Genomic DNA, 14,161 nt, shown 5'->3' with positions numbered 1-14,161 from the left:
ATCCTGTGAAAGATACTTTATTACTATGTAAAACTTACCAACAAGTTAATTGACTTTGTTCTTGAAGTAATTGATACAATGTAAACAAACACTATAAGCCGTTAAGTGACTTTCACTTCATTGTAATACCAACGGCTCCTAGGACAGACCCCCACCCTCTGTGATTAAAGGGCCGGGAGTCTCAAATGAATTAGCACACATCCTGAAAGTGGTGGAGACAGTAAATTAAAATATGGTTAAGATATAGAATGTATGCTGATGAATGCTTGATATACATGAATGGTTAGGGAGGTGCCAGCCTAGAAAGGGAGTATCCATCGGCCGAAGAATGTGTCAAGTGAATGACCAGACAATCCCCGGAGGGTAAACTGGGATCCACCCCATCACCTAGAAGGATGAGAAACACAAACTTTGGACAGTTTGGAGCCACTAGGAATGTGCCCAGGAATGTGCCATCTGCTGATTGAGTCAGCAACAGCAAAATGAAACAGCTCCCATAGACTAACATAGGAATTAATTCCTATAAGAATGGACTCTCAAGACTGATGACTGAGTCTCTGGTTCTGCTGCCAACCTCCAGGAGCATCAGGTGCATCTAACACAGACTCGGCTCCATCCTCATGACCAAGATACCTGGCCAGTAACTTGGCATGAGCAACTTCTAGGCTGGTAACTATAACGCGTATACAGAACTTGAATGAATAATTGTGTGAATGAATATGTGTGTGTGTGTAAGGAATAAGTAGTGTTAGGAATAAGTAGTCAAACAACGTTGTTTACTTTTATCTTTTGCTTTACCATTATATTTACAATAAATATGGCATCTTTGCCTTATCCCTCTTAATAAGATCCTGCTGGTTTTTATTCTATTGGTATAACATGCCTGCTTTATTCATTCCATATGTGCTACTCCTTAGATATGCCAAAACATTTGCAATTTTTTCCTCAAAAGATTTCCCTGAGAATTGTTTACAAGAGAAAACAGTTACTTAAGTGGAAATATGGAGTATCAATTCATATAAGACTCAAAGTTCAGTTAGAAGGTATGAGATGTACATTGCAGACATATAAGCAGGGTAAACCTAAATCAACAATGCATCATTCATAGGCCAGTCACAACACAGACATAAATAAATTGTAGGCATGTGTACAATTTTGAAGTATTTGTGGCTTGCAAAATATGGCTGTATTTGATCAATGCAGATCAAATGACATTAGAGATAAGGATAGCACCTACAAGATTGTAACCACGTATAGACATAGTAACTCAGGACAGGAAATTCAACAGCACAAAAATGTCAATAAAAAAAGAAAACACAAGCAGAGTTGCTTGAAGATAATGGGTTCCAAAAACAAATGAATACACATGGAAACACTCTGCTTACCTGCCATTATGTGTGTAGTGCAGGTAATTTTTTGCTTGGTGCAATTTTTGGGGAGAAAATAGTTTTCTGAAATTCTGAAGAATCTGAAATAAAGAAACCCCTATAACATACACATATCAGTATCACCTCATTCCCAGCTATGCCTTTCATCCATCATTTTACTGTAATTTAACTAATTAATCCTAACATAATGTAACTTGATTATCTAACAAATTAGATCCCACCACCTTAACTGGTTTACACCTAACAAAATTACTTATACATCAGCCAAAAAAAAAAAAAAAAAAAAATAAACAAAGAACCAAAAAAAGAACATACAGATAAACAATGAAGAAATGGGGACCATAAAGACCAAACAATAAATAAATCACCATGATTACAGGCATGCAAACCATTTAAGAAATGACTATACACTTATTGTAAAGATTGAATGATTATTCATGCAGTTAGCCAGGAAGATCCTTAGTATTTGGGTACTTTTACAAGATTTGCCGATTACTTGGGGTATGCTCATTTATTGGGGTTACTTGTCTGGGTTTCCCCCCCTGATAATTCTATTAATGTACTGCTTGTTTATAACGCTGTTATAAAGCACCCCCTTTCCCAGGGGCATTTCCCCTTCTTCATTACCCATCTCTCTAACCTGTTGGTTTTCTCCTGTTTTAAGCAAGCAGCCAAAAGGTCTTTTTCACCCATCTCTACTTCCTTATCTCACTAAGGATACCCACCAACAGCTCTTTCACTATGAACAGTATTGCTGTAAAACCTTTATTTTTAAGGCACAACTCTTAACTCCTTATTTCACAGTTCCACAGGTATTCTAAGCACGATTCTTAACAGAAGGTTAACAAATATTCTATGCGAGAGAGAGAGAGAGAGAGCTTGCTAAAGGAGCTTGGTCTGAAAAAAGAAAAGAAAGCTTGCTCAGGTCTGTGCCTCAGTTTCCCTACTCCACAGCAACTACTCAACAATTAACATGTGATTAGGGTCACGTGCTGCCCGCATTTCTTCACCAATTTGTTAACAGAGCTCACAATTAAATTGGGCTGCTTCAGTATTTTGGATATAAGATTTGCCCATTACTTTGGGGTATGCTCATTTATTAGGGTTACTCTTCTGGGGGAAGGGGGGTGATTCTGTAATTCTATCAATGTACTGCTTGAGTTTTCATATGGAGTTCTACTCCTTCCTTCTGCAAGTCCCCTCCCAATGGAGCTATCCTGCAAGACCTGGGTTCCTCCAGCCACAGAATCAGATGAGAAAACATTCCTCCTTCCTCCCCCCCCAAGTCTGAGTGAACTGGGTCAATCAGCACTCTCAAGCTGATCCCCTTATATGCCCCTGGTCTCAATAGGCTGGGCAAAGCAGTACTTTCAGCTGCCACCGTTATGCCCCAGGTTCAGCACATCCCTATCCCCACGTTCACATTACAATTGTACTGGAAGTAACCCACTTGATGAGCAAACCCCACAGTATTTTTGGGCGCTACAGGGATCTGTAGCTTAGATAAAAGAAGCGTTGCTGCAGAGTAAATGGGGAAGATACAAACACAAGAGTAAAGTTCAGAGAGAGAGAGGCAACCAGCTTAACCATAAAAGTTATTCATTGAATAATAGTGATAACTACTGAAGGAGAGCCTAAACAAAATAACAGTTACATTATTAAAGGTTAATACCTGAGGTAGAAAAGGAAACAGAGAGAGAGAAAGAGGGAGGGAGGGAGGGATCTCATCCACTTCATGAATCTTGAACTCATTAGGGTTCCCAGGTGATGGTGGTAGCTCAGGGTCTTGGATCAGTCAGGAGTCAATGAAATCCCAGTAGAACTGAGGCAGAGTTTGGTCCATGCATCAGAACACTTACTGGAGTGTGAGTAGGGTTTTTTGTAGAGAAAATACAATTGTTCAAGGGAGGAACCTAGATTTGTTTATGGGTAAACTAATGACTCAAGGGTTTTCTTTAGGCTAGATAATAGGAGCTGATTACTCCTAGCTATGGCTGATGTTCCTTCAGGGAGCTCACAATTAAATTGGGCTGCTTCAGTATTTTGGATATCAATCAAGGATTAATCACTAGAATTGGTCTGATAACTGCTGAGCTGGGTGTGTGCAGGCGTAGGTTCATTAACATCTGGAGCACAGATCCCCCATGATGCAGTTGTTCCCTGCTTTTCTGGTCCTAGAGTTCAGTGCGGTTCTCTTTTCTCCATTCTGTATGCTAATGAGATGTTTCCTTGTCCCATCTTTCATGCAGATGAAGCTAGGGGAGTGGCCTCTGTTCTCCATTCGGTATGCTAATGGAGATGGCTCTGTCCCATCTTTCATACAGATGAGGATAGGGGAGTTGCCTTAATCTTGTCACCTTTGTCATGAGGGGTCTAGGTGTGTCTCACACCGCCATTCACTGCTCTATGCAAGTTTTGTCTCTCATCAGTTTTGGTTCAAACGGGGGAGAGGGGGTCCTTTCATGAGTCAGACAGGCTGGATACTGTGCCCTGGTTCCCCAAGACTGTTCACTATTTTTTTTTAACATCATCTTAATAAAATGTTTAAATCTGTGACTGCAGAGGTGTTAACAGGGCATTGAGCATGAAATGCTCTTTAACAATACGTTGTGACTACTTACATTAAAGAAATCCATTCCACCTTGGTTTAGGAGAGAGACCACTGATTGACCAATAAGAATCTGGTGTTACAGCTCCCAATAGTGCAATTATATTTGCTTCTCCATTGTCAGTGCAGCTTTTATTTTGGTGAGTTTTGCACACAGATGCAGAAATGTGGACTTGCACATCCAAAAGTTCTGCAGTCACTGCTCATGAGCCCAAGCCTTCATTGTTGCAGAAGATTTTTGCCCTTGGGAAGGATGTAAGACAGGGGTAGGCAACCTATGGCACGCGTGCCGAAGGCGGCACGTGAGCTGATTTTCAGTGGCACTCACACTGCCTGGGTCCTGGCCACCGGTCCGGGGGGCTCTGTATTTTAATTTAATTTTAAATGAAGCTTCTTAAACATTTTAAAAACCGTATTTACATACAATAGTTTAGTTATATATTCTAGACTTATAGAAAGAGACCTTCTAAAAATGTTAAAATGTATTACTGGCACGCGAAACCTTAAATCAGAGTGAATAAATGAAGACTCAGCACATCACTTCTGAAAGGTTGCCAACCCCTGATGTAAGATGACATAATATAATACACTCACTGAATATTTGTGAATCAGCTTCTACACACAAGCAATGATGTGTGAACATGGGACACTAAGGGCTGGATTCACAGGCAAGATAAATGCACCAAAAAGCAACCCTCATTGCTGCATCAAATGCAAAGGAATTGTTGAAAACAAGGGACAGTGTCGAGGGGCTCAGCTGGGTCCTGCCAGGCATGTGGGTTCTGAGGGAGCCTGGCCTGGGCAGGCTCTGCTCCTGTTCCAGCCTGGCTGATTGCACCACTCCCAAGGGGCCGGAGTTATCCTACCCCAGGACCAGCCGTGGCTGCGCTGCCAGCTATTGTGGACAGGGGTCAGGGCATGGGAGAGTAGGTCTCTATGGGATCTGGGGGGATGCTGGGCAGTGAGGGGGTGGGGAGATCTGTGTGTGTTGGGGGGCTGTGCAGTGGGGGAGATCTATGTGTGTCAGGGCACTGGGAAGTGTGGGGGTTCTGTGCGGGGCACTGTTCAGTTGTGGCGGTGGGGGGCACTAGGCAGTAAGGGGATCTGTGGGGGGTTCTGTGTGTGTGTGCTGGGCATAGTGGTCTATGGGAGGGCACTGGGCATAGGGGTAGCATGTGTGATGGGTTGGATCACAGAACCCCCCTTAGGAGCTGCCACCTAACGTGCAAAGACTACCCCTGCTCCTGTTTTCCCTGCCAGCTCAGGACTCCAGCACCCTGTCTTGCTGAGCCAGACACTCCCATCTGCTCCAACACAGACCCAGGGTCTGAATCACTTGCCCCAAAGCTGCAAGTTTACCTGAAAACAGCTCACAGAAGTGTGCTTGTCTTTAGCACTCTGATGCCCAACTCCCAATGGGGTCTAAACCCAAATAAATCCGTTTTACCCTGCATAAAGCTTATGCAGGGCAAACTCACAAATTGTTCGCCCTCTATAACACTGATAGAGAGAGATGCACAGTTGTTTGCTCCCCCAGCTATTAATACATACTCCGAGTAAATTACTAAATAAAAAGTGATTTTATTAAATACAGAAAGTAGGATTTAAGTGGTTCCAAGTAGTAACAGACAGAACAAAGTAAGTCACCAAGTAAAATAAAATAAAATGCGCAAATCTATGTCTAATCAAACTGAATACAGATAATCTCACCCTCAGAGATGCTTCAGTAAGTTTTTTCTCAGACTGGACACCTTCCAGGCCTGGGCACAATTCTTTCCCCTGGTACAGCTCTTGTTGCAGTGTTATGCTCATACAAAGCACACAGGAACTTTATAGAGGAAGGTAAATACACAGCATTTATTGAGAATACCACAGTTAGCATATGCTTTTTACACACACACACACACACACACACACACACACACACACACACACAGTCCTGCAGTGATGTTTATAGTTACCAGTCCAGAGTCAGGATCAATCTAGTGGCCAGCCAGATTGGTCGCAGAGGGGAGCGGGGTTCTATCGGTAGCAATCCGATGCTCCTGGAGTGTGGCAAGACGAACCCAAAGTCCTATGGCAAAGCACCCTGTTCTTATAGGTTTTCTTCTCTGTTGAAGCCTATGGATTCTGCTGTGTCACTTTGTGACCGGTTACTTCTTAATTGGTGTAAACATTTCAATACACCTCCGAGAGGGTCATCCTGTCCTTTGTTCCGATTTAATCAATTGTCTTTAGGGGTGCCAGCCTTTACCTCAGGGTCGTCAATCTGCCCTTCATTATGGATGCGTGTTGATGATTCTTTGATGTCCTTTAAGTTTCTTTACTCCTTCTTCCTTGACTCTGGCTATAACAATGGCCTTCACACCTTATCTTTTTCTAATGCATACATTCCTCATTCACACAAACAGACTGAGAATACAAACAGTAGTATTTTATATTGAGCAAAAGGGCATTGCAAATTAAACCTTGCTAAGTTTTACAATCAATAACCAAGACAATTTACATTGAGACCCAGGCCTTCAATGTTCCTCTAATCTACTTATCATAGACACAATAGAGAATCCTGTCTCTTACTTCCTAATTTGTAATACATATAGGAAACCATAGTAGCTTTATAACTTATTCTAAAACAAAAGGATGACCATAATTAGTCATAAGGATTGTTTTGGTCTGTCATTCCTTTCTGCTATTCAAAAAGGGTGGCTGACAAGATGAAATCAAATCATACATTAATTCTCATAGTACATTGTAAAATCCAGCTCCTACAGCAGCTCAGGTGATAGCTAGGGGATTCTTCATGATGGCTGCTCTCCCCCTTTGTTCTCTTCCACCCCTTTATATATCTTTTGCATAAGGCAGGAACCCTTTGTCCCTCTGGGTTTCCACCCCCCCTCACTGGAAAAACACCAGGTTAAAGATGGATTCCAGTTCAGGTGACATGATCACATGTCACTGCAAGACTTCATTGCCCACTTGCCAGCACACACATATACAGGAAGACTAACAGGTAAACACAGCCATCTGCAGGCAATGGTCCTGGTTAATGGGAGTCATCAAGATTCCAAACCATCATTAATGGCCCACACTTTACATAATTACAATAGGCCCTCAGAGTTATGTTTTATATTTCTAGTTTTAGATACAAGAGTGGTACATTTCTACAAATAGGATGATCACACTCAGTAGATTATGAGCTTTGTAATGATACCTTACAAGAGACCTTTTGCATGAAGCGTATCCCAGTTGCATTATATTCACTTATTATCAAATCTTTATAAAACTATCCCAGTTACATTATATTCACTTATTATCATGTTTCTATAAAACCATATAGACTGCACAACGTCACAGCATGGTGCGGCACGGGCCCGCCCCCAAGGGGAAGAAGCACGATGGCAGCGCAGAGCCGGGTGGGCTCGTGTGCGTCTGGCGGCTGCCGGTTTGTAAACAGTGCCCTTGTACTGGGCTGGGTGGGGCGGGACTGTCCCTGCCGTGCCATGACCCATCTCCCATTGCCCCCGGCCAGCCCCTTGCTCTGGGGACTCTGCCCCCCGACCCCATTGCCCCCATGGGGGGCCCACAAATATGTTTAGCACCAGGCCTACAACAGGTTAAGCCGGCCCTGTTTGGGGTGCAAGCTCTGGGCCGGCGTTTGGGTTCAGGGAGGGTGCAGGCTGTGGGAGTGTCTGTACAATATTTCACAGCATTAAGTCTCCCGGCCATAGCAGTAACGTAGCCTCGCAGCACTTGTATAGGATAGAGAGGCGCTGCGGCGTCTAAGCATTGACAGCCTAGGAATTGGGATGCCTGTGCCTTTAAGAACCCAGCCCCAGGAACCCGCCCTCTGCTCCGCAGCTGACACGCAGTGTCCTGCACACCCCCCCCTCCCCCGAGCCGGCAGCAAACTCTGGGCAGAAGTCAGGGCAGCTACGCCAGCGAAGGTCACTGCGCATGCTCAGTCCGGCGGCGCATGCTCAGTGCGCCCAATCGGGGAAGTGGGAGCGGGCGCTTCTCCTGTCCTCGCGCCGGGCGGACGGTTGGTGGCCGCGAGGGGAGCGTCCAGCATGAGGCAGAAGAAGAAAGGTAACGGCGGCGGCCCCTTCCTATGCGGCTCGCGGGAGGCTCTTCCTGGGGCCTGGGGCGGGGGGACTCGGGGGACACCCCCCACACGTCGCCTCCTCGGGCCTGGGGCTCGAGCGCGAAGGCGGTTGCCCGGGAGCTGGGTTGTTCCCGCCCCCGCTGCGGCTCACGTGCCGCGGGGGTTAAACGGCCGGCGCGCGGCCACAGCGCGGAGCGGCTAGGGAGGCAGCCCCGCCCCCTCGGGGGCCCGGCCGGGTTCGCCTCAGTGGCAGTAGCTGTAGCCCGTGCCTGGCCTTGTCCTGTCAGAGACTCACAAGGCTGGGTCTACACTGGCCCTGTCCTCGCTACAACGTTTGTCGCTCAGGGGTGTGAAAAAACACAACCCCCCCCCCAACAAAAGTTGTAACGACGAACACACCCGCGTGGACAGCGTGTCCTCAGTGGGCACCACGCTCCTGGGAGGTGGTTTTGTTTCACTCTCCCGATGTTACAGGTGCACTGGCCCAGCGGCACTGTTGTAAGGTGTGCAGTGTGGACGTAGCCATAAAAACAACGACGAGTCCGGGGGCACCTTAAAGACTAACAGATTTATTTGGGCATATGCTTTCCTGGGTAAAAAAACCTCACTTTTTTTTACCCAGGAAAGCTTATGCCCAAATAAATCTGTTAGTCTTTAAGGTGCCACCGGACTCGTTGTTGTTTTTGTGGATACAGACTAACACGGCGACCCCCTGATATGTAGCCATAGAATCCAAGGCCGGAAGGGACTACTGTGATCATCCAGTCTGACCGCCATCGCACGTCCCTAAATTAATCCCTGTTGGACTAGAGCATCTCATAAAAAAATAAAGTCTTGATTTAAATGTTTCCAATGATGGAGAATCCAGCCCAGTCCTTGGGAAGTTGTTCCAGGAGTTAATTACCTTCTCTGTTGAAAATTTGTGCCTTAGTTCTAGTCTGAATTTGTTTAGGTCAGAGGTGGGCAATTTATGGCCCGCGGGCCCCTCCTGCCCGGCCCCTGAGCTCCTGGCCCAGAAGGATCGCTCCCGGCGCCTCCCCTGCTTTTCCCCTCCCCTGCAGCCTCACCTGGCGCAATGCTCTGGGGGGACGGGCAGCGCAGCTGCGGCCTGACCCAGTGCTCTGTGCTGTGCGGTGGCGTGGCTGGCGCCAGCCACAGCCACACTGCCAGCCACCGGTGCTCCAGGCAGCACGGTAAGCGGGCAGGGAACAGGGGGGGTTGGATAGAGGGGGCCAGCCCACGCCTGCCTGTTTGGGGAGGCACAGCCTCCCCAAACCAGCCCTCCATACAATTTTCGAAACCCAATGCGGCCCTCAGGCCAAAAAGTTTGCCAGCCCCTGGTTTAGCTTCAACTTCCAGCATTATATTTTCAACTTCTTGTCTTTTCTGGCATTAGTGCAAGTGGCTCAACAATGAGAGGTCATCAGAAGTAAAGATGGAGTTTGTGTTTCACACATAAAACAAAACCAATATCTTATAACAGTTGTTTCCCTCTATAAGGGGGTGATATAAATGAGGAATCACGTGCATTGGCATAGCTCTGTGGGGTCGGCAGCCTAAGGCTGGAATTGCAGGAAGTGTTAGTTTGAATTGGTAATTTGCACAAATGATTAGCATATGTCATATGTATGTGTGTTTTTTTTTGCCTGAACATACTTCATTTTTATTTCAGGAGACCTGAGCCATGCAGAGCTGATGATGATGACAATAGCTGATGTCATTAAACAGCTGATTGAGGCTCATGAGCAGGGAAGAGATGTGAATCTAAATAAGTAAGTAGTGCCAGCCAGTAACTTATCTCTATGCTTCCCAGGGCAGGTACCCAACCCTGGAGGAATAATTGTCTATTCAGACATTTTTAAAAATAGTACTTAGTTTTCACACCCCAACTGAATTTCTTTCACTGATACAAATCTTATATAATTGCATTTGTGCGCTGACTTGAAAATATACCAGTTTACTTCATTCAGAGCTTTTATACCATGGTATGAGTCATATTAATGAAAAAGAATAAGCATGTCTCTTATTTTTTACATTGTAAATCTGTCCAACCTGTTAATCCGACAGAGGCAATACAGGGTACGTCTACACAGCAAAAAACAAAACAAACCCTCCACTGACTTGGACTTGCAGGGCTTGCATTGTGGGGCTAAAAATATCAGTGTAGATCATAGAATCATAGGACTGGAGTGACCTTGAGAGTTCATCTAGTGCAGTCCCCTGCACTCATGGCAGGACTAATTATTATCCATCCCTAACAGGTGTTTGCCTAACCTGCTCTTAAAAGTCTCCCAATGAGATTCTACAACAGGGGTAGGCAACCTATGGCGGACGAGCCGAAGGCAGCATGCAAGCTGATTTTCAGTGGCACTCACACTGCCTGGGTCCTGGCCACCCGTCCGGGGGGGTTCTGCATTTTAATTTAATTTTAAATGAAGCTTCTTAAACATTTTAAAAACCTTTATTTACTTTACATACAACAATAGTTTAGCTATATATTATAGACTTATAGAAATAGACCTTCTAAAAACGTTAAAATGTATTACTGGCATGCAAAACCTTAAATTAGAGTGAATAAATGAAGACTCGGCACATCACTTCTGAAAGATTGCCGACCCCTGTTCTACAACCTCTGTAGGCAATTTATTCCAGTGCTTAACCACCGTGACAGGAATGTTTTTCCTAATGTCCAACCTAAACCTTGCTGCAATTTAAGCCCATTGCTTCTTGTCCGATCCTCAGAGGTTAAGGAGAACAATTTTTCTCCCTCTTCCTTGTAACAGTCTTTTATGTACTGAAAACTGTTATGTCCCCTTCTCTTCTCCCAGACTAAACAAACCCAACTTTTTCAATCTTCCCTCATAGGCCATGTTTTCTAGACCTTTAATCATTTTTTGTTGATCTTCTCTGGATTGTCTCCAATTTGTCAACATCTTTCCTGAAATGTGGCGCCCAGAACTGGACACAATACTCTCCTTGAGGCCTAATCAGAGAGTAGAGCGGAAGAAGTACTTCTGTCTTGCTTACAACAGTCCTGCTAATACATCCCAGAATGATGTTTGCTTTTTTACAACACTCATATTTAGCTTGTGATCCACTGAGAGCAAATTAGTGTTCGGGCTTGGGCTGGAGCCCTGGCCCTGAGACCCACTCCTTTCGCCGGGCTCCAGAGCGCAGGCTCCAGCCCAAGCCTGAATGTCTACACTGCTATTTTTAGCGCCCAAGTCATTTGACCTGTGCTCTGAGACTCGCTGCTATGGATCTTTTTGTTTGCTGTGTAGATGTACCCAGAGTCATGTGACAGTGATCTGGATTAAATTCAGGCTCCCATGTAATGAAAAGAATTGTTAACTAAAATAATATTCTTCTCTGTTACTTTTATAAACTCAGAATAACTGTATTGAGACTGAGACCAGGATTTGCCCCCAGGTTCCTATTGCAGTGCTTTGGTCTTCCCTTCAAAGACATTTTCCTGGGCACAAGTTGGAAAGAGACCTAGCAGGAATCTGGGTTTACATGGTAGCAGTTAGACCAAAATCTCATGAACTGAACTAATTTGCTCTCAGTCACTGAGAAACAGTAAACTTTGAGCCTTCTAGTGCTAGTTTCAGAACTTTTTTGAGTAAAACCACACTTTAACCCCCCCCCCCCCCCCCCAGGCCAAGAAATAGCAAAAATACAAAATCTTACAATTACAGTTGCCTTGGGTTATTTTTTTTATGCATTAATAACGTCAAGTTAGCTATCACATATAGCTAGCATCAGCTTTTTAATTAGGTTCTTTTAATGTGTGTCTCATTAAGTAATGTACATTAGTCTGAACTGTAGACAGGAACACAGCACTTACTGGATTGAGTTGTAGGTAGGTGCTGGGATATCACAGCGATGGGCGTAAGGACCTGAATAGAATAAAATAATTTGAGATCCTTCCATTTTAGGGTGAAAACCAAGACGTCTGCTAAGTATGGGCTTTCCGCACAGCCTCGTTTGGTTGACATCATTGCTGCTGTTCCACCTCAATATCGCAAGGTGCTGGTACCCAAGCTAAAGGCAAAGCCTATCCGAACTGCTAGTGGGGTGAGTACTGTATATAAATGACCCTTCAGTGAAACACCAGGATTAATTGTTGTCAAACATTGTAAAGATGTTGAAAGTCCAGAAGCTTTAATGAAGTACTAGCTATGTGGTCAACTTCCCAGATTGTCTACAGCATTGGTTTTCAAACTTTTTTTCTGGGGACCCAGTTGAAGAAAATTGTTGATGCCTGCAACCCAATGGAGCTGGGGATGAGGGGTATGGGGTGTGGGAGGGGCTCAGGGTTGGGGCAGGGGATTGGGGCGCGGGGTTAGGGTGCGGCCTTACCTCTGGTGGCTCCAGGTCAGCAGTGTAGCCGGGGTGCAGAGGCAGGCTTCCTGCCTGTCCTGGCATCACAGACCGCACTATGCCCCAGAAGCGGCCAGCAGCAGGTCCGGCTCCTAGGCAGAGGTGTGCAAGCGGCTCCGTGTGGCTCTCACCCTCAGGCACCGCCCCCCAGCTCCTATTGGCTGGTTCCCGACCAATGGGAGTGCGGAGCCGGTGCTTGGGGCGGAGGCAGCATGTGGAGCCCCGTGACCCCCCTGCCTAGAAGCTGGACCCGCTGCTGGCCACTTCCGGGGTGCAACACGGTGTCGGAACAGGTAGGCACTAGCCTGCCTTAGCTGAGCAGCACCGCTGACAGGACTTTTAACGTCCCGGTCGGTGGTGCTGACCAGAGACGCTAGGGTCCCTGGGTGCTGAGCAAGGCGACCCAGTGGCTTACAGACCCGAACTTTGAAAAACACTGGTCTACAGCATCATAGCAATGGCAAGGGAATATGGTTTTCAAAGTATCTCATGAAGGCGAAAAGAAGAGGGCTGGTGCAGTGACTGCCATTTGTTAACCAGATTAGCATGTCTCACTTCCACAGGTTAATCTGGAAACAAGACCCATTTAAAATTTAGTGCTGTTGCAGCTGGCCGGCTCAGCAAATGGTCCATTAACAAGATTTTAATCCTTCACCCACAATTTCCTTAAAAGATAATTAAGACTGAAAAGTGTTAACACTAACTACAGCTAGCATCCAACAGGATATTTTAAGCCTTCCTATCATACCACACACACACTCCCTGCCCTTCCCTGCCCCTCTCCCCAATTTAAAAAAATCTGGAAATGTACAGTTATTAAGGTAATTCCATGTTGCCATATAGTAATTAACAAGTATTTCTGAAAATCAGGCCCTTGGTGTCTTAAGTTGTGCACTCAAAACTAGCGAACACTTGAAAAATTGCATCTTAACCTCTCTAGTTCTCATATTGTCTATTTGTTAAAAGTGAGATTAATGCCCCCAAATGGTGTTGTGAGGCTCAGGTTTTTTTTTGAGAAACTAGGAGATCATGGGAGAAAAAGATTCTGAGAATTACGTTCTGTGGCTGATGAGGATGAATTTATTTTTCCTTTTTTGTCTGTTTCCTCCCCTTATTTTTCTGTCTCTCCAATGCCCATCTTCCAAAGTCTTTCCCCAATGCCTATTGTCATTCTCCCAGCCTCACATTCTCCTGAAAGTGCACCAAACTGTCCCAATCAGGATTTTAATGTCACTCTGGGTCTTGACAGTGTGCCTGTGGTACCAAACCTGAGATGGGTCCTCTGCTTGTAAATGTGGTCTTGTGTGCCATGAACATGTCCTGCTGCTATATCCCTCTGGACTGTGGAAACCCTTTTTAGTAATGGCATTGCTAGTTTACTGTTGCATTTGATGGTCAACTCTGTCACTGCCATTACTGTTTTTTCCTTCAAGAGTTAATGCACCAGTGTGTTAAGGGTAAGGCTCAGATGGAAAAAACTTAAAACAGTCCCTCACATATGTACCTGTTTGTATAATTCCAGGATGTGCTTTTTTATCTTTCATAATTTCAGAAATAACTATGATTATAATTTCCTTCCTTTGTAACTCTCCTTATTACAGATTGCTGTTGTGGCTGTGATGTGCAAACCGCACAGGTGTCCACACATTAACTTTACAGGAAACATATGTGTGTAAGTAT

General features: G+C 45.1%; 1 protein-coding gene across 1 annotated transcript in view; it reads left to right on the top strand.

Annotated features, from left to right (window-relative positions):
• Positions 1 to 7,953: 7,953 nt before the first annotated feature.
• ELP3 (elongator acetyltransferase complex subunit 3) overlaps positions 7,954 to 14,161 on the top strand; it is a 134,721-nt gene continuing 128,513 nt past the window's right edge. The window contains exons 1-4 of the mRNA XM_026656364.2: positions 7,954 to 8,082; positions 9,771 to 9,870; positions 12,037 to 12,175; positions 14,083 to 14,153. Coding sequence (XP_026512149.1) covers positions 8,064 to 8,082; positions 9,771 to 9,870; positions 12,037 to 12,175; positions 14,083 to 14,153 — 329 coding nt within the window. The 5' untranslated portion in view covers positions 7,954 to 8,063. The remainder of the gene's footprint in view (positions 8,083 to 9,770; positions 9,871 to 12,036; positions 12,176 to 14,082; positions 14,154 to 14,161) is intronic.

The sequence above is a fragment of the Terrapene carolina genome, unplaced genomic scaffold (genome assembly GCF_002925995.2).
Source record: "Terrapene carolina triunguis isolate 2854851 unplaced genomic scaffold, T_m_triunguis-2.0 Scaffold228, whole genome shotgun sequence".
NCBI classification, from domain to species: domain Eukaryota; kingdom Metazoa; phylum Chordata; order Testudines; family Emydidae; genus Terrapene; species Terrapene triunguis.
The sequence above is the reverse complement of the archived record's forward strand: the minus strand, read 5'-3'. Positions and strand labels throughout refer to the sequence as shown.